The sequence below is a fragment of the Hyla sarda genome, chromosome 3, assembly GCF_029499605.1.
Source record: "Hyla sarda isolate aHylSar1 chromosome 3, aHylSar1.hap1, whole genome shotgun sequence".
NCBI classification, from domain to species: domain Eukaryota; kingdom Metazoa; phylum Chordata; class Amphibia; order Anura; family Hylidae; genus Hyla; species Hyla sarda.
In genome coordinates this window covers 418,640,443-418,660,612 of record NC_079191.1, presented here as the reverse complement: position 1 = coordinate 418,660,612, position 20,170 = coordinate 418,640,443, and the positions used below count along the sequence as shown (strand labels likewise).

General features: G+C 43.3%; 1 protein-coding gene across 3 annotated transcripts in view; it reads left to right on the top strand.

Moving 5' to 3' along the window:
- Positions 1–20,170, top strand: part of USH2A (usherin) — a 1,021,568-nt gene that overhangs the window by 604,858 nt on the left and 396,540 nt on the right. For all 3 annotated transcript variants that reach the window (XM_056568336.1, XM_056568335.1, XM_056568334.1), the window contains 2 exons: positions 7,069–7,219; positions 7,308–7,450. In XM_056568336.1, coding sequence (XP_056424311.1) covers positions 7,069–7,219; positions 7,308–7,450 — 294 coding nt within the window. The remainder of the gene's footprint in view (positions 1–7,068; positions 7,220–7,307; positions 7,451–20,170) is intronic.

The window sequence follows — 20,170 nt, the reverse complement described above, 5'->3', positions numbered from 1 at the left end:
TACAAAACATAGTACAATGAACATTTCAAAAAATAAATAAATATATATATATATATATATATATATATATATTCTTTTTTTTGTGAAACGTTCATTGTACTATGTTTCATATATATATATATATATATATATATATATATATATCCCTACACAACACAGACTGATAAATTTCCGGTAAAATAAGTTGCACTCCGGCATATCTCTTGCCATTTTCAATCCCTAGTCATGTAATGACACAGCCGAATCACTACAGATGGAAATCTAGTGAAAAATGCTCGGCGCCTCTGTAGCAACAATATCCCAGCCCAGGACCTGAATTATTTGTTGGCACAACTCAATTTTCAACATTGATTCCTATATTAAACTCTGCGAGAAGATATTCGGCAATGACCCAGTTTATCAAGAGCACACATTGTGGTGCCATTTATTTCATGTGTATTCATAGTCTGCCCGGTATCTGCATCTCTCAAGTACGCCCGTTACGGCTACTCCTGGTAGGCTTTCATTTCTCATCAACGCTCTTCATTGTACATTGATAGAGGGGAATCATGTCGGTATCCACTCTGGCAGATGCAAAAACATCTTGACGGTTACTCAGAGGAATTGTGTGTGGATAATATTTCATGAACACCAGAGATACAAAATAAATAATCGGGAAATACGCAGAGTTCAAACACAGTCTATGTCAGGAGCTCATTTTCTTCCTTCTCTGGGGAAAGTACCTTGAGAACCATCTTCGACGGGTAAAGTAATGCCCATTTGTAGTCAGGGAGAACTGACTTAACTAAAAATAAAAATAAATTCTACAAGTAATTGTAAGTTTCTTTTATGGCATATATCATTTACAAAGATTTTTTTTTACTTTTTCTGGTACAGACTGGTCAAAGAGTAGATTTCCAAATTAGGTGGACCATACTGTGGCAACGTCTTAGGATATCACATTGAATTTTAATTGAAATTTGTCAGTTTTAAAATTTTGCTAATTTTGAATATTATTTTTTAATGTACTTGGGCACATTATTGTCCCTAACAATAATAATAATAATAATAATAGTTATAATAATACTTTTAACAATAGTTAAAATATTAACAGTAATAATAATGATAATTAAAAGTAGTGGGCCAGATCTATGTCTTTGAGCTTTTTTTTCTTGAATTTAGGAATACTAATTCTATATAATATTAAAAATCTATAACAGAAAAAAAATAATTACCGTACTTTGAATTTATCACATGTGTCCTTTTTGCTAAATAAAGCCAGATACTGAAACGCAGTGACATTATGAGAAAAAAAGAATTTTCGTAAGAACTTTAAACTTTTGTTATACTTATGTACAACAAAGGGCATCATATCAGGTACCCTGATCCTCCTTATAGATAGATCCATTGGTGAACAAAATATCAGTAAAATAACTTACATGGAAAACATACACCAATAAGGTAGAAGATATAGTAAAACTTAACTTTTAGTTTTATATTACATAAAAAATATATGGTGCATAAACAATTGCAAATATATAGAACAAAATCATTTAAAAACACACACCACCATGGGAAAGGAGGGGAAGAAAGTACAGGTGAATATCTATGACTGACCCTGCCTATCAGTGGGCCCTTCCCATTACTAACTGTGGATAGGGAAAGAGAATGTTAAAATAGAAAATGTGGCAGACTTCTATTAGCAACGCGTTTCGCTCTTCAATATGGAGGGCTCATCAGGGATTAGACAAGAAACCACAAAATAAACCATGGGATATTGAATGGTCACATGATAAAGATACTCCAAATAACAATAATAAGAATGTGGATAAGATATTAAATATGTCCTATACAAAGTAGATAAATCAGATGGAGTGATACAGTAGATAGCAGTTAGTGAATTAGTAACTGTCAACCCAATCAAAGGAGGAATCAGTCAAGATGAAGAAATAGAGTCAAAGTTTAGTCGGTGACCAGAATTTGTCGGTGACCATAATGATATAAAAGAGAGGATGACAATTGGTTACATTACATAACAGCTGGTTACACTCCCAGCAGATGGTTATACTATATTGCCACACTATCTACATTAAACACAATATTAAGCATCATATCCAATGTATGTAATTTCAGATATGAGTTGTAGTCCAGGAACTTGATAGGTTGCTTAATGGTACAGAACAATTTACCCAAGTCGGCTCATATAAATGATAAATTATAGCCAATAGTGATGTAAAAAATAATGAACAAAAAAAGTAACTTAAAACGGGTATTAGATGATGGGTGTACAAAAGTAAATCTTACCCCTAGAAGTGTGTCCTGAGTAAATGTAACCATGTGCTGTTAGAATGTGGCCATCATTTCAAACATAGGTCACCGAACCAGACAGATACATCCTATTGTGGTGCGCTTGGGGGATGTAGGGTGAACGGGTGTTGCAGAGTAGTGTTGCAGCATATAGCATTAACCCTTGATTGTTGTAACGCCAGGGTGCGGGCTTCCTCAATGTATATGTCCTACCGCCACCCATCCCAGCAACGATAGAGAGGAATAAAGGATTGTCCACAGCAGAAGTTGTAGTAAACTAGAAATTACTTTACTGCAGATTTTATGAAGATGATGATAACAAACAGTCTTTTACAAGAGGACCGGGACACAGGCTCCTCACAGGTTGGTTGGGACTTTGTAGTAAAATAAGCTTTGATTTGGCTGAATGCTGTTCCACTGAATTTAGGGGTATGTTTAGGTTCAGTAGTCACGTAGGATTGGTAAGATTGGAGTCGGATTAACTCACGGTTTAGAAAGCGGCTGAAGTGGAAGGCTTCAGGCCTAGCTTGTCTTGTAGCTGTGATAACAGATCTCCTCAGTTTGGTAGTCCGGAACTAAGAGAGAGATTATTGGATGAAGCGCCCTTATATACAGAAGGGGCAGGATTAAAGCTTATTGGTCCCCAAACGTTGTCGGTCCTAAACCAAGGCATTATGGTTGCATCATATGACCTAGTCACATGACCCAAAGGTCCTTAAACCTAGCATAACACAATTCACTAGAAATCCCATGACCAAAGGTCCTGTACATCAATTACATTATCATAAAATATATTAAATATATACATGTCTAATGGCATTATGAGGTGACTAGGGGTTAACTCACCAGGAAAGCCCTACCAGCATGGAGGAACTCTGACTGTGGGGACTTACGACAAAGGTACGGGACCAAGTCCAGTACCGGGACACTACACTATGATTTGAAATAATAAAAGAATAAACCATGGTTTTTATAAGAGCTAAAATGGGCCAGGAAGAGGAAAGGGCCGCAAGGTCGCTTACCTAGTGATAAAGATGCTACAAGGACTAGGGGAAGTCTGCACATTCCCTTTCCCTATCCACAGTTAGTAATAGGAAGGACCCACTGATAAGCAGGGTCAGTCATAGGTATTCACCTGTACCCTCTTCCCCCTCCTTTCCCATGGTGGTGTGTGTTTTTAAATGATTTTGTTCTATATTTTTGCAATTGTCTATGTACCATATATTTTTTATGTAATATAAAAGTAAAATTTAAGTTTTACTATATCTTCTACCTTATTGGTGTATGTTTTCCATGTAAATAATTTTGCATTGTTACTTTTTTGTGCAGTGATCCAGATCTGTGTATTTGAGCTTCTCTCATAGGCATGGTCCAGCCACTGGCACCCCCTGGGATCTCTGGCCCGGCACTGCAGTGACATGAACACGGATGCCTGGGGCGTCATCATGCTATGCCCTCTCCATTCATGCCTATGGGAGGGGGCATGCTGCTGTGTACTAGTTCACTCCATGTACCGGATGACTGGGGTGCCGTGGCAGAGATTGAGGGGATTCCCAGCAGCTGGACCCCGCGATCAGACATGTCTAGGGGTGGAATACCCTTTAAACTAAATTTATCACTTCAATTTCTTTATCTTAAAGGGTACCTTTCATCAAAAAAAAAAACTTTTGATATGTTATAGATTAATGTATGCAGAATAACTTTCCAATTGCATGTTATTAAAAAAAATATTCTTCTTTCTATTTAATTTTCCACTTTGAAAAAATGACCACTATAGGTCTCCCTACCAGTCCTGGCCGCAAGCCCTTTTTTTTTTTTTTAAATGAATTTCAGACTCATGCTGGAGTCTTAAATCTCAGACCTCAGCCGGGACACAGACAAGCACAGCTGGCAGCTCTGAATCTTCTCCTTTACAACTGCATGTGCAAAGAGAAGAAAGATCGGAGCTCAGATAGTAAAATGAATGAGGGCATGTAGTAAGGCAGAGACAGGAGTATGCCCTACTGTGCTATGAGCACAGTGCTGGCTCCTGCCTGTCTGATTGACAGGCAGGGAGCAGTGCTGTGCTTGTCTGTGTCCCGGCTACAGTCTGCAATTTAAGGCTCCAGCATGAGTCTGGAATCTATGAAAAAGAAAGGGCTTGTGGCCAGAACTGGTAGGGAGACCTCTAGTGGTCATTTTTTTGAAAGTCAATATTTTTTTATAACATGCAATTGGAAAGTTATTCTGCATACATTAATCTATAATATATCAAAAGTTTTTTTGATGAAAGGTACCCTTTAAAAAACCATAGTGAAAAGCAACAACATGTTATGAATGCTTCCATTTTTAAAACTTTTTTGGTTAGTTTAAAGGGAACCTAATCATCAGATTTTACTCTATATAACGCTTGGCAAAGCGTTATACAGGGTAAAATCTTTATCCTCACCATCCCCAGGGAACGCTTCTGCCTGCGGGGATGGTGAGGATATGAACTTATAAACTAGTCCCTGCCATGCCCGTAAGTAGTCCCCTGGACGAGAAGCTCCTCTCACCTAGTCCCGTTCTTCAGCCGGCAGCGACGACCCCTCGGCTTGATTGACGAGTCGCGTCATTGCTCTGCTCACTGAACAGCAATGACGCGGCCCATCAATCAAGCTGAGGGGGCATCACTGCGGCCGAATATGCCCAGGGGACTACTTACGGGCGTGGCGGGGACTAGTTTATAAGTTCATATCCTCAGGGGATGGTGAGGCTAAGCTTTGCCAAGCGTTATATAGGGTAAAATCTGATGATTGGTTCCCTTTAATTTAGCTTTTGTATTTTGCTTTGTATTTTTTCTATATTTAAGAACAATGGGGGAGATTTATCAAGACCTGTGTAGAGGAAGAGTGGGGTAGTTGCCCATAGCAACCAATTAGATTGCTTCTTTCATTTTTCAGAGGCTTTTTCAGAATTGATTGGTTGCTATTGGCAACTAGTCAACTTTTCCTCTACCCAGGTTTTGATAAATCTACCCCAGTGTGAATAAGCATTTGACTAGATTTGTGTATTTGATCTTTTCTTATGTTTTTACTCTTGGAATTAGGCATATATACGTTTTTCAAAAAAAGATTTAATATAGCAATATAGCAATTAAATTAAATATATTGTCATATAGCTCAAAGGGTATTCTGTTTTTTTTTTTTTTTTTTATTTGAATGTGCTACAGGGGCTGTAAAATTAGTGTAGTTCATAACAGAGTGTCTATTCCTGTGTTTCATGGTGGTCTCGCAATTCTTCTGTGATTTTTGCCCCAAGGTTTATTTTTAGCTGCATACAAAATGAGTGAGAGGAAGCCTGTCTATGCTTAAATGGGTGGAGCGACCGCTGGGTGGGAGGAAGCAGGAAGCACCCATATCAGAAAACACTGGGGTCCATTGCATTAACGGGATCACAGGTGTGTTTCAATGGGTGGGAGGGGGGGGGGGGGCTGAGGAAGAAAAGTGACCTCACACTTACAAACAAGGAATCATGGGATTTGTAGTTTAAGGGAACAAATCCAACAGGAAATAGCCAGTTCAAAAAAAGATAGCCTCAAATTCATGGTAATCTGTTGTGGTCTCCTGCTGTTCTTCAATTACAAAACTGTCTCAATCACATGTGGACCTCATGGGCATCGCTGCCACAGACATCGACTGTAAGTTTCAAAATTACACATTGACTTACATGGGAGAGTTTTGCGGGAATGCTCTGTCTGTAACATAAAAAGGAAATAGTGCAGGGAGAGTGAGGAGATGTCAGGGAAGAGAAGAATTGGGCATGTAAAAATGTAACTGTTCTATCCTTTTGTTCCTTTTGTTGTAGGGAAGGAGTCTGGCAGTGGCTCACCTACCTATTTCCCTTCTAAACACCTACTGTAAATGCTTAGCTGAGTATTGGGTGGTGAGGAGAGATCGCTCTTGACTGACCACTGTCTTGTGTACGCAGCACAAGAGGAAAAGTAACAATAGGACTAAATTCACACATCATAAAACGTACTACATATTTTATGGCACACACATATTTACGTCCATAATTTAGAAGAAAATACATGTGTAAAATAAAATAAGTCTGTACATTTTACGTTGTATGAACTTAGCCTTAGTGCAGCTGACTGTGAGGGCTCATGGGCCCATATGCCGCGGTAGAATTTCAGGATTTTTTTTCATGCACATAGGGCCAATAAAAAAAAACTTCAATTTTTATAACAGGTAATTCTTTGTCGATCGGTTACCTACAGCATTGCCCTTCTGATTTTCTTTCACGTACATAGTCCCCATACAGTAATAACCCCACGCGTACCTGTTCAACCCCTCGCAATGCTCCCGTCTCTACCGCCGTCACACAGATGTTATCTGTAATTATACATTCGGTGGTTGTATCGTGAATCGAGAGCATAAGGACAGGAAATAAAAAAAAAAGGAACAGATTTTCTCCAGGCGTGTAATATACATCATATATTTACTGTTTGCTTAGTTTGCATTGAAAAGCTACCTTTTAAATGTAATGTACCATAAAAGTAAGGTTTATCTGCATGAAGAATAAAATTGTTGCTATAGGTAAGAAGCTGGGTTTTAGTGTTATGTTAACCCTGTTAGCCCAGTGGTAATGCTGAAATAAGATTTGGTAGTTCAGCAGTGAAACATTAAATTAAATGGTCCATGTTAACATCGCTGTTGATCCCGAGGAAAAGTTTTTTCCAGTATATGGAGCATTTCAATTCTATCCAACATATGCTCCCCACAGTTTTCTCTGCTCTAATTCATCCATGTTTTCCGACAGCTCCAGATGGTGTCCTGCCTCCGAGGCTTTCATCTGCTACCCCGACCAGTCTTCAGGTTGTCTGGTCTTCACCAGTTCGAAATAACGCTCCTGGCTTACCCCTCTATCGGCTCCAGATGAGATCGACAAATCCCACCAACAAAATCACGGAGTAAGCAGAATTGTACATTTGCCTTCAATAGATCTTTTTGTTTGTAGAATGATGACGTTCGATGCATCTTTTCCTTTGACTACCCTAGTCAGTTTTCAGGCCCGAGCTTCTCCTTCACGTATACTGTTAAAAATCTTCAACCCTACACCACGTATCAACTCAGGATGATGGCCTCTAATGCCTATGGAGAGACCTACAGCAAATGGACCAGCATGTCTACAGAACAAGACAGTAAGTCCGAACTCCTGGTTCACGGATAATTTGTGTAGGAAAGTTGATGAAAGAACATTGATGTTTATGAATTTTAGAAAATTCCAAATTCTTTAATCTTAGTAATAAAAAAAAAGTACTTTTTGTGAACATTTGTTTAGGGCAACACTTAGAACCTTCTACCATCTCAGATAAAAGCCAAGGGCTCCATCTCACTAAATTCTCAGGACTAGTTAAAAAGTCCCTGTCACCAAACTTAACCTCTAAAATATTGTTTCTTATGTAATTATAAGACACTCCGCCATTAATTTGCTGTCAAAATTATCAACCTTTATATGTTTTTAATGTGATGGAAAAAATGGCCACTAGGTGGCTCTGTTCTGTTCCCTGCGCAAGTCAAACAGTTAGTTTGGTCTACTCCCAGCCTGGCAGGAGACCAAACTCAGGAAGTGCATGCGGAGCATGGCAAGGCACAGCTCTCACAGGCTTCAGTGATGTCACGCCTGCACTTTCTCCTGCCGGGAGCTCACACAATGTGAGCAAAGGGGAAAGGTACGATACACAGCTTTTTAAAGCTGGGAAATTTTTTAAGGGCAGGGGGGGTGTTAGGAGTAGTTAGGGAATATAACCTGAGTTAGTTTAGAAAATATGGATTGATGACAACAACTCTTTAAGTGTAGGTGTGATTCTTTTTTTGTTTGTTTGTTTGTTTTGTTCTGTTTTCCTGGTCTTATGTTTTTTTTTTTTCCTGGAATGTAACAAGGAGGCAATATGGTTCTTCAGATATGGAAAGAAGTATAAATGGGGGCAGATGGGTAAGCGAAAACTCTTGAGCTCCTACTGCGTGTTGTTTATAATAGTAGTGCCTTACAGTATGGCAGAAGGACCCTTGGACCCCTAAGGCACCAGGGCCCAGATGCCACTGCAACCTCTTCACCCTTATAGTTAGGACCCCCGGGAGGAGGCTTCTAGCACTAATTCTTTCTGCTCACTTTGATGAGCTTCTGGAAGAGGAACCTAAAATATATAAACGGGAGGGGGAGGTGTTCATTCAAACTCAATGGTAGATGACAATGGTATAGAATATGCCCAACATGGCAAAACATCTACTAAAATATTTATCTTTTAGATTTTTTTGTTCAGTTTATTGGAGTGCTGTCTTGATATCAATATCCAAGGAACATGTAATGAACTATATAATGAATATAAATTCAGCATAAGTGGTGATACCTGTGATCACAGGGGTAGCTTCATGCTAAGGGCCCCAATACAAAATCTGTAACAGGGGCCCCGCCTACCATGTCACATTTCCAATACTGATGTCTCCTTAATGGCAAAGGAGGCTTGTGGTCCCCTGAGGCACCAGGGCCCAGGTGCGACTGTTACCTCTACACTGACTTTAAAGGGATTATCCACCATAAGATGATTTTAGTACTTACCTTCCATTACTTGGTATTTCCTGTTGGACTTTGTCCTCTAAACTACACATCCCACAGTTCCATGCTTGAAAGTTTGAGATCACTTTCCTTCCTCCCACATATCAGCCACCACTCATTTAAACACAATGTTTTCTAAACAGGGGGCCTACAGCTAAGTTAAAGCAGGACAGGCTCCCTGTCTAGTGATGTCAGGTCTCGACACACTGCTAACTGGGAAATCCCAAGGCATGAGTAATTGTTTATGCTGTTAAAAATAAATATTGGGGCAATAATCACAGAAGAATTGCGAGACCACCGTCACACACAGGTACAGACACACTATATGATGAACTTTACAGCCTACACTAACTTTAAAGCCCCCGTAGCATAGTCAAATAAAAAAAGATCCTGGAATACCCCTTTAACTTTGATCCTGCCTATTAGGGGTCGACCGATATTGATTTTTTAGAGTTGATACCGATAACCTGTGAACTTTCAGGCTGATAGCCGATAACTTATACCGATATTCCGTTGGCAGTATAGTTCCCCCACATTAGGTGCAGTATAGTTCCCCCACATTAGGTGCAGTATAGTTCCCCCACATTAGGTTGGCAGTATAGTTCCCCACATTAGGTTGGCAGTATAGTTCCCCACATTAGGTTGGCAGTATAGTTCCCCACATTAGGTTGGCAGTATAGTTCCCCCACATTAGGTGCAGTATAGTTCCCCCACATTAGGTGCAGTATAGTCCCCCACATTAGGTGCAGTATGTTCCCCCACAGACATACAGCCTCCAGCCATATACAGTGTATGGCTGAAGGCTGTATGTCTACTGCCCCACTTCAGTGCTCTGAAGACAACTCCTCTGGTCAGGTCATAGCAGTACGTCCCGGGACCAGAGGTAGCGGTGGTCTGAGCACCAAAGCTGACGTGCCGGTGGTCACTTACCATGCTGGCCACCGCACGTCTTCCACCTCCATGTTCCGCTCCTCCGCGCCTCTGTTGCTATGTGCGCTATCTCCTGACGGCCCCTGCGTTTTTAAACTTAACGCAGGGCCACAGAGAGTTGATGGGGGCATGCCTGTGCCCCGAAAACATCTTTCCGGACACAGGGATGTCCAGGCCGCTTATCGGCATTATTGGCAAGGTTAGATGCCGATACCGATAACTTACAAAATCGTGAATATCGGCCGATAATATCGGCCAATCCCTACTGCCTATACCAAAACTTTTTGGCCCAGATTTATCAAACTGTGTGTGAGAAAAAAATGGAGTTATTTTCCCACAGTGACCAATCACAGCTCAGCTAACGAGCTGTGGTAAAGTGAAAGCTGAGCTGTGATTGGTTGCTGTGGGAAAATCACTCCATTTTTTCTTACACATTTTGAAAAATCTGGGCCTTTGTCTCAAGACACCATGATCACAAAAAGTATTTTTATGGTCAACCAGTTGCAGGCTGCCATTGTAGGAAACCTTTTGTGATTGGCTGGCACTGGTGACAGATTGTGTTCCCCTTAACTATGTTTTTCCAGGAACTATGGATCTAGCCTTATGCTGGGAAGGTGTGCTGAGCTTGGGCAACAAGGATACCTAATTATACACTGCTCAAAAAGAATAAAGGGAACACTAAGATAACACATCCTAGATCTGAATGAATGAACTAATCGTATGAAATACTTTCGTCTTTACATAGTTGAATGTGCTGACAACAAAATGACACAAAAATTATCAATGGAAATCAAATTTATCAACCCATGGAGGTCTGGATATGGAGTCATACTCAAAATCAAAGTGGAAAACCACACTACAGGCTGATCCAACTTTATGTAATGTCCTTAAAACAAGTCACAATGAGGCTCAGTAGTGTGTGGCCTCCATGTGCCCTTATGCCCTCCCTACAACGCTTGGGCATGCTCCTGATGAGGTGGCAGATGGTCTCCTGAGGGATGTCCTCTCAGACCTTGACTAAAGCATCCTGGACAGTCTGTGGTGCAACGTGGCGTTGGTGGATGGAGCGAGACATGATGTCCCAGATGTGCTCAATCGGATTCAGGTCAGGGGAACGGGCAGCCAGTCCATAGCATCAATGCCTTCCGCTTGCAGGAACTCCTGACACACTCCAGCCACATGAGGTCTAGTATTGTCTTGCATTAGGAGGAACCCAGGGCCAACTGCACCAGCATATGGTCTCACAAGGGGTCTGAGGATCTCATCTCAGTACCTAAAGGCAGTCAGGCTACCTCTGACAAGCACATGGAGGGCTGAGCGGCCCACCAAAGAAATGCCACCCCACACCATTACTCACCCACCGCCAAACCAGTCATGCTGGAGGATGTTGCAGGCAGCAGAATGTTCTCCATGGCGTCTCCAGACTCCGTCATGTCTGTCACATATGCTCATGTGGTTGCAGCCTTCGGGGGTAGTGTAGTTGGGGTGTTGCTCCGGTATTTGAGGGGTTAATTTAACCCCTGTCACTTTTGACGCCAGGGTGGGGGTTAATACGCTGAGGTGAATCTTCGGCCTATCGCCACCCTTCCCAGAAACGATAGGTTCGTGCTTAAATGAATGAAGGTCCACAATAGAGATGAACTTGAACTTGTATAAACTTTACTGAGGTGCTTGCGGTACATCCAATTAACAGCAACAGTCTTAGCAATACAGTCTCTATGTAGTACGGCAGTGATTGACAGATGCCGCTGACCATTAGCTTATCCAATGACTAGCAGAATTAGAAGAGATGCAGAGATCCATCGGATTTAGGGGTCTGTTTAGGTCTGGTGATCTTGCACACTTAAGAGGGATTGAGGTTACTCACAATTTAGTAAGATGGCCGTTGCCGCAAGGCTTGGGCCTAGTCACTGCAGACGACAGCTGCGCAGATCCTCCTCTATCAGCAGCCCACGAGGAAAGAGCGATTAATGGCCGCCGCTCCCTTATATGGGCAGGGGCAGGGCCGTTTTGGATTGGTCCATGTCAGCTGTCACTCACCATTACAATGCATGGTGGGCGAACACCTGACTTCCTCCAAAGGTCCTTGAACCATAAACCATAGAGTATTGGAACGCATCACATGACCCGCAGGTCCTGTGACGCTACAACAAGGTAAGTATACATTATATACATATATACACTTAGAATTTGAATAGTTTTAACTATTAAAGGGGTGACAAGGGGCTAACTATTGATGAGGACCCCACTGGTAACTAGGGACACTGACTTTGGGGACCTCACCACAAGGTAACGGATGCAATCCCGTACCGGGACACCACAAACCCCCTTACTTAAAACAAGTTGACGCCGACGCCTGTCCCCTAAGACAGAGGAACTAGGGCAGGTAGAAAAGGATTGCTAACTAGACAGAATCAATATCCTGACAAAACTTTTATACCCATTAGGTACTTTTAAACCTACTAGAAATTTTTCTAGGCATTTGAAACATTTGTTAGACTAGTAATCCTACTAGACACTTATAAAGGCTTCCTGGACATTTATGAAGCTATCTGAATAATTATGAAGCTATCTAGACCTTTAGTTTCTAGCTTCTTAGACATTTTAATTAAGCTTACTATACAATTAGGCAGCTATCTGACATTTAGTTGCTAGCTCCTAAAACATTTTTATTTTAGCTCTCTACACATTTTTTAAGACTAACTAGACATTAGCACAGCTCTCTATACATTTAGCTTCAAGCTGACTAAACATATTTTTTATTATCTCACACTTTTTTTTCTTTTTGCCAACAATAAGTTACCTGTTAGTACACAAAAGGTATACTGGCTAGCCGGAAGCTAGGTCACAGTAAGACTGGCTGCTAGGGTCTATCGGCTACACGCTACTTATCCCTAGAGCACTTCAAAATAACCCACCTAGGTTACCTTTAGAACTACGTGCTTAATTCTATACTCGCAAGAGCACTTACTGGCCAGGTAGAGAATCTCACACACGCAATACAGAGAAGAGAAATATGAGTGTACCTAACAGTGGCAGGAATTGAGATATCAATGGGCTACAATTCCTAAGTGTTTGTTTAAGTGAGATACATTTAGTTTTTTGTGTATGTACTAAAGTAGACTGAGGTAGTACATTTAAGTGAGTAGTCTAGAGTACTATGTGTGCAAGTACTGTATTAAGGGTAAGTTATCCTGTTATTTTTGTTGAGACAGGTGTTAGCGAAGGGCGACTAGAAGCAATGTCACTCTCGGAGGAGCCAAGAGAGTCACCTATTGAGTAACTACTAAAACACCTTTTAGCATTTTTATACCTTTGTATGTACATGTGTACAAGTAGTATTTACATTTTTGAGTTTGGTGTACACGTGCATCTAGCGGGCAATTTTCTGTGTACAACCATTACTTACTTTTTATGTACACAGACATGAAGCTATGTTTCTTGTGTACAAGAACCATATACATTTTTATGATGCATTTATAAACACTCCAACAAGGTTCAGGCGCATACACCTCATAAGTGCAACATTTAGCAGAGAGTCCTATAAATATAGGGTTATGTACATAGAACGGACGTGTAAGGATCTGCAGTCCACCTACACTAAGAGTTCATGGGAAGGGAAAGGAAAAACACGGCCGTACCACAAATCAGCCGGGTACAGTTCTTATGAATAGAGATGTCGCGAATTGTTCTCCGGCGAACAGTTCCCGGCGAACTTAGCATGTTCGCGTTCGCATTGCCGGGCGAACATATGTGAAGTTCGATTCGCCCCCTATACTTTAACATTGTGGTAAACTTTGACCCTGTGAGTCAGAGTCAGCAGACACATTGCAGCCAATCAGCAGCAGTCCCTCCCTTCCAGACCCTCCTACCTCCTGCACAGATGCCATTTTACCTTCATTCGGCATGCTGCAGGCTTAGAAAGTGGAGGGACAGAGAAGCTGCTCCTGCTGTAATAGGGAAAGCAATAGCTAGGTTGCTGCTAGGGGGCGTACTTTACTCCTAAAGCACTAGTCTAACATCTGCTTTAATGACAGCACCCAAAAAAAGCCCTTTTTAGGGCTCAAATATCAGTCCGTGTGTCTTGCAACAGCTGGAGGCACCCTGGTTGGGAGGGAACCGCTGGTTAAAAGGGGTACTCTGGTGTAAAACTTAATTACCTTCAAGCAACTAACTACAGTATTAAAAGGGCTATAAGTTCAGTCTGTGTGTCTTGCAACTGCTGGAGGCACCCTGGTTGGGGACCTCTGCTTAACCCCTTAAGGACACAGGGCGTATCCATACGCCCCTGTTTCCAAGTCCTTAAGGACACAGGGCGTATGGATACGCCCTGCGCATTTCCGGCCCCAGCCGCTAGCTGGAGCGGAGCCGGTGCCAGATGCCTGCTGAAATCGTTCAGCAGGCATCCCGGCATATCGCCCAGGGGGGTCATTATGTCCCCCCATGTTGGCGATTGCCGCAGATCGCTGGACAATTCAGTCCAATGATCTGCAGCGGATTCCGGGTCAATCGGGTCTCCAGTGACCCGATGACCCGGAATTACTGGCTGATCGGGGCCGTCAGAGACGGCCCGGAACAGCCATTGCCAGCAGGGGTGAGGTGGCACTGGTGCCACCTCACGATCGCCCTGATTCGTCGACCCGGCCGACCAATCAGGGCGCCTGCTGCGGGTGTCACTCCCGCATCCCGCTCCGCCCCTCTTCCGGAGGGCGTGAGCGGGTGCGGGCAGAAGACCCCCGATGCTGGGGACCCCGATTCCCGGCGTCCCTGTTGGGATCAGGGCCCCAGGAGCGACGGCGGCGGGACTGACATGTGCGGCGGCATCGTGGAGCAGCAGCAGGAGGTGAGTGACAGCCTCCTGCTGTTGCTTAGCAACAGCTCCCAGCATGCAAAAAGGGCATGCTGGGAGCTGTAGTTATGCAACAGCAGGAGGCAGACCACCACAACTCCCAGCATGCCCTTATGGGCATGCTGGGACTTGTAGTTTTGCAACATCTGGAGGCACATTTTTCTATGGAAAAGTGTACCTTCAGCTGTTGTATAACTACAACTCTCAGCTTGCACAATCAGCTAAAGTGCATGCTGGGAGTTGTAGTGGTGCATCTGGTGGTTGCATAACTACAACTCCCAGCATGCCCGTTGGCTGTCGGTGACTGCTGAGAGTTGTAGTTTTGCAACAGCTGAAGGCACACTGAGTTAAGTAGCAAACCAGTGTGTCTCCAGCTGTTGCATAACTACAATCCCCAGCATCCCCAGCCAAAGTAGTATGCCTCCGGCTGTTGCATAACTACAAGACCCAGCATGCCCTTCCGCTGTCCGTACATGCTGGGGGTTGTAGTTTTTGCAACAGCTGAAGACACACTGGTTGCAAAACACTGAGTTTGTTACCAAACTCGGTGTTTCACAACCTGTGTGCCTCCAGCTGTTGCAAAACTACAACTCCCAGCATGCACTGATAGACCGTACATGCTGGGAGTTGTAGTTTTGAAACAGCTGGATGTCCCCCCCCCCCAATGTGAACGTACAGGGTACACTCATATGGGCGAAGGTTTACAGTTAGTATCCGGCTGCAAGTTTGAGCTGCAGCAAATTTTCTGCTGCAGCTCAAGCTGCCAGCGAGAAACTACTGTGAACCCCCGCCCATGTGACTGTACCCTAAAAACACTACACTACACTAACACAAAATAAAATAAAAAGTAAAAAACACTACATATACACATACCCCTACACAGCCCCCCTCCCCTCCCCAATAAAAATGAAAAACGTCTGGTACGCCACTGTTTCCAGAACGGAGCCTCCAGCTATTGCAAAACAACTACTCCCAGTATTGCCAGATAGCCACTGACTGTCTAGGCATGCTGGGAGTTGTACAACAGCTGGAGGCACCCTGTTTGGGAATCACTGGCGTAGAATACCCCTTTGTCCACCCCTATGAAAGTCCCTAATTTATGCCTCAAATGCGCATGGCGCTCTCACTTTGGAGCCCTGTCGTATTTCAAGACAACAGTTTAGGGCCACATATGGGGTATCGCCGTACTCGGGAGAAATTGTGTTCCAAATTTTGGGGGGTATTTTCTGCTTTTTACCCTTTTTAAAAATGTAAAATTTTTGGGAAAACAAGCATTTTAGGTAAAAAAAATAATATTTTTTTTACATATACAAAAGTCATGAAACACCTGTGGTGTATAAAGGTTCACTTAATCCCTTGTTACGTTCCCCGAGGGGTCTAGTTTCCAAAATGGTATGCCATGTGTTTTTTTTTTTTTTTGCTGTCCTGGCACCATAGGGGCTTCCTAAATGCGGCATGCCCCCAAGCAAAATTTGCTTTCAAAAAGCCAAATGTGACTCCTTCTCTTCTGAGACCTGTAGTGCGCCAGCAGAGCTTTTTTCACCCCCATATGGGGTGTTTTCTGAATCGGGAGAAATTGGGCTTCAAATTTTGGGGGGTATTTTCTGCTATTACCCTTTTTAAAAATGTAAACATTTTGGGAAACCAAGCATATTAGGTAAAAAAAAATTTTTTTTTTTACATATGCAAAAGTCATGAAACAAAATGGTATGCCATGTGTTTTTTTTTGCTGTCCTGGCACCATAGGGGCTTCTTAAAGGTGACATGCCTCCCAAAAACCATTTGTCGCTCCTTCCCTTCTGAGCCCTCTAATGCGCCCACTGAACAATTAACATAGACATATGAGGTATGTACTTACTCGAGAGAAATTGGGTTTCAAATACAAGTAAAAATTTTCTCCTTTTTACCCCTTGCAAAAATTCAAAAATTGGGTCTACAATTGTAAAAAATGAAGATTTTGAATTTTCTCCTTCACTTTGCTGCTATTTCTGTGAAACACCTAAAGGGTTTATACACTTACTGAATGTCATTTTGAATACTTTGGGGGGTGTAGTTTTTGTAATGGGGTCTTTTATGGGATATTTATAATATGAAGACCCTTCAAATCCACTTCAAAACTGAACTGGTCCCTGAAAAATAGTGAGTTCGAAAATTTTGTGAAAAATTTCAAATTGCTGCTGAACTTTGAAGCCCTCTGGTGTCTTCCAAAAGTAAAAACTCATAAATTTTATGATGCAAACATAAAGTGGACATACTGTATATGTGAACCCCAAAAAAATGTATTTTGAATATCCATTTTCCTTACAAGCAGAGAGCTTCAAAGTTAGAAAAATGCTAAATTTTCATTTTTTTCATCAAATTTGGGGATTTTTCACCAAGAAAGGATGCAAGTTACCATAAAATTTTACCACTAAGTTAAAGTAGAATATGTCACGAAAAAACAATCTCGGAATCAGAATGATAACTAAAAGCATTCCAGAGTTATTAATGTTTAAAGTGACAGTGGTCAGATTTGCAAAAAACGCTCTGGTCCTTAAGGTGTAACATGGCCTGGTCCTTAAGGGGTTAAAAGGGGAACTCTGCTGGCAACCTTTTTTGCTCAATGTCACACTAGTGCAAATCACATTTGGTGTGACAGTTGTTCATATAAAAAAAAAAAAACCTTTTTTGGCTGTGAAATAAAACCAGTGCTGCCTAAAGGGGGGCTCTAACTATGTGCTGCCTAATATGGGGGAATCTATGTGCTGCCTAAAGGAGGGATCTAAATATGTGCTGCCTAAAGGGGGCTCTATGTGCTGCCTAAAGGGAGGCTCTAACTATGTGCTGCCTAATATGGGGGAATCTATGTGCTGCCTAAAGGGGGGCTCTATGTGCTGCCTAAAGGGTGGCTCTAACTATGTGCTGCCTAACATGGGGGAATCTATGTGCTGCCTAAAGGGGGGATCTAACTATGTGATGCCTAAAGGGGGGATTTAACTATGTGCTGCCTAAAGGGGGCTCTATGTGCTGCCTAAAGGGAGGCTCTACCTATGTGCTGCCTAAAGGGGGGCTCTAACTATGTGCTGCCTATTATGGGGGAATATATGTGCTGCCTAAAGGGGGGATCTAACTATGTGATGCCTAAAGGGGGCTCTATGTGCTGCCTAAAGGGGGCTAAAGCACGTTATTCCAAAGAAATTAGGAATAATAGGTGATTTATGCCCTTTATGGATTAAAACCAGACTCTGCATCAACTATGTAATTTTCCATGGGAGTTTTGCCATGGATCCCCCTCCGGCACGCCACAGTCCAGATATTAGTCCCCTTGAAACAACTTTTAAATCACTATTGTGGCCAGAAAGAGTCCCTGTGGGTTTTAAAATTCGCCTGCCCATTGAAGTCAATGGCGGTTCGCCGGTTTGCGAACATTTGCGGAAGTTCTATGTTCGCGACATCACTACTTATGAATCTCCTACTGGCTAGGAGTCTCTTGACTTAATAGTCAGGCACAAAGCTTAGTGGTTACGTTGCTGAACTTTGAACTGGAACAATCTTAGCACAGTCCTGCTAGGCACAATTCTTGAACTTGGTTGCTGTAAAACAAAAGTGGTTAATAAAACAACAAGACATTACTTTGAAGTCCTTTAGAGGATATTCTTCCTCACTCTTGTTGTGCCTCTCCTGGTTCCTCTGTACCTCCCAACATCAGGGGCCGGTATGGAATTAACATAGCTCTGCCACACCACATTGGTGAGGGTAGAGCGGTTGATGGTAGGATTCAAAGAGGCTATAGGCTTACTAGCCGGAATGTAAGTTTGGCAATAGGGCTTGAGCACCATCTCCAAACTAGGATGGACCCATGACCCTTTCGTCGGTACATCAGGAACAGGTGAACTCTCATGGCTCCGAGAGGGCCTAGGTACTGATTTTGGTGGCCACAACTTTGGCCTACTTTCCTGATCCTGTGCAGGACTTGGCTCTTGCCTGGACACAGAAGGTGATGAACTTGGCTCCTTGCTGTATACAGAAGATGATCTTTGCTGTTGAGGCTCCTCCTCCTCGGGTACGTTGATGGAGGCTTTAGGAGCGGGCCATTTCGGCCTCAAGTTAAAGAGATCGGACTCCCAATCAGTTGATGGGAAATACTTGAAAGGAAGTTGTGTTGGGGTAGTTGGTCTTGTGACCGCAGCAGCCCATTCCCCTCGAAGGCTCTGGATGGGGGTATACTCCACAATTTCGCCCACCTCCAGGGTGTAGAACTTCTTGTGTAGATATGGCCTTTGTACTGCTCGCCGGTTACGAGGATGGTCTGCCCAGTGTGGCAGTCAAGAAGTGTCCCATAACCTCTGACCTTGTCGAACTTGGCCACAATTGCTCTTCTTCTTTCCAATGGCTCCTCCCCTTCTCGGGGGTGATCCCATCTGTGTATGTACAATGCCTCCATTTCTTTGGTATTTTCTTGATACCGCACTTTTTCTTCATGAGGCAAATGCACGTGCTTAGGAGCATATAATTCTTTGTGTTGGGCCTTTAACTTTTCCATCAATTCGGCCAGCTCTGCTTCTTGACGGGCCCTTTCTCTCTGTGCAGTTGGGATTTGTGGAAGTGGCTTCCCAGGTATTGGCTGAAGTACCTTGTGCATATATTCGATCAGCTCCGGCTCATCTCCAAACACACATTGCGGCAATTTCGGTGAGCACGGTCGTGCACTTGGCAAAGCTGATAGAGGTATTTTAGCTGGAGGAGGAAGAATAGGCCGCCTCTGGTGGGATACTCACTGCAGACTCCTCCGATGGGATCTCGGCCCACGAGCCCCAAGTTCTGTGGCAAGGGGACAATCTCACCGGCGCTGCACCTCCAGGTGTCCCTGCGCTCTCCGCTGGAATTGTCCCCGGCCAATCGTCGTCACCATCAGGCAGTGGGGGAAGATTGCAGGCCCCCTCCTCGTCCAATGACAACCGCTGCAGACGGTAAGCAAGTTCTTGGAAAAGTTGGGCTGCGACTGCCACAACTCTCCGCTGCTCCGGCGCCACTTTGGCATCTTCACCACATGGAACGCTGCTCTCCGCCATGTCTGCACTCTCCGGCTCTCCGTGCAGACTGAAGAGGTCGCTGTGTGTGGCGTCTTCTACAGTGGGCCTCCCCAAAATGGCGGCCGGCAGAGATGCAGCCCCGACCTCCGGTCCCTCTAGAGATGACTCCCGTATCTCCAAGTTCCCCTTTGGCTGTGATACAGCAATTTGGCATCCACGCCCAGGGGCGGGGCGTGGCGCAGCGCGGGCCTTATTCACGCGCTTTTCCGGCAGCAGTTTAGCTCTGCCTGTGCTGAACGGACCAGAGGATCGCAGCATGAACTCATTGCGCAGTTTACACATTTTAGTTGCAGATAAATTTTCGCCTCCCCCCTTACTTTTCTCGTGGCCCCCTTGCATGGCGCACCACGGACACCGCTCCCGTACACAACAGCACGTTTCACAGCACATGAATAAAGTTCGTTACTTGGGGGGAGTACACTTTCACTGGTGGTAACTGTAGTAGGCACACACC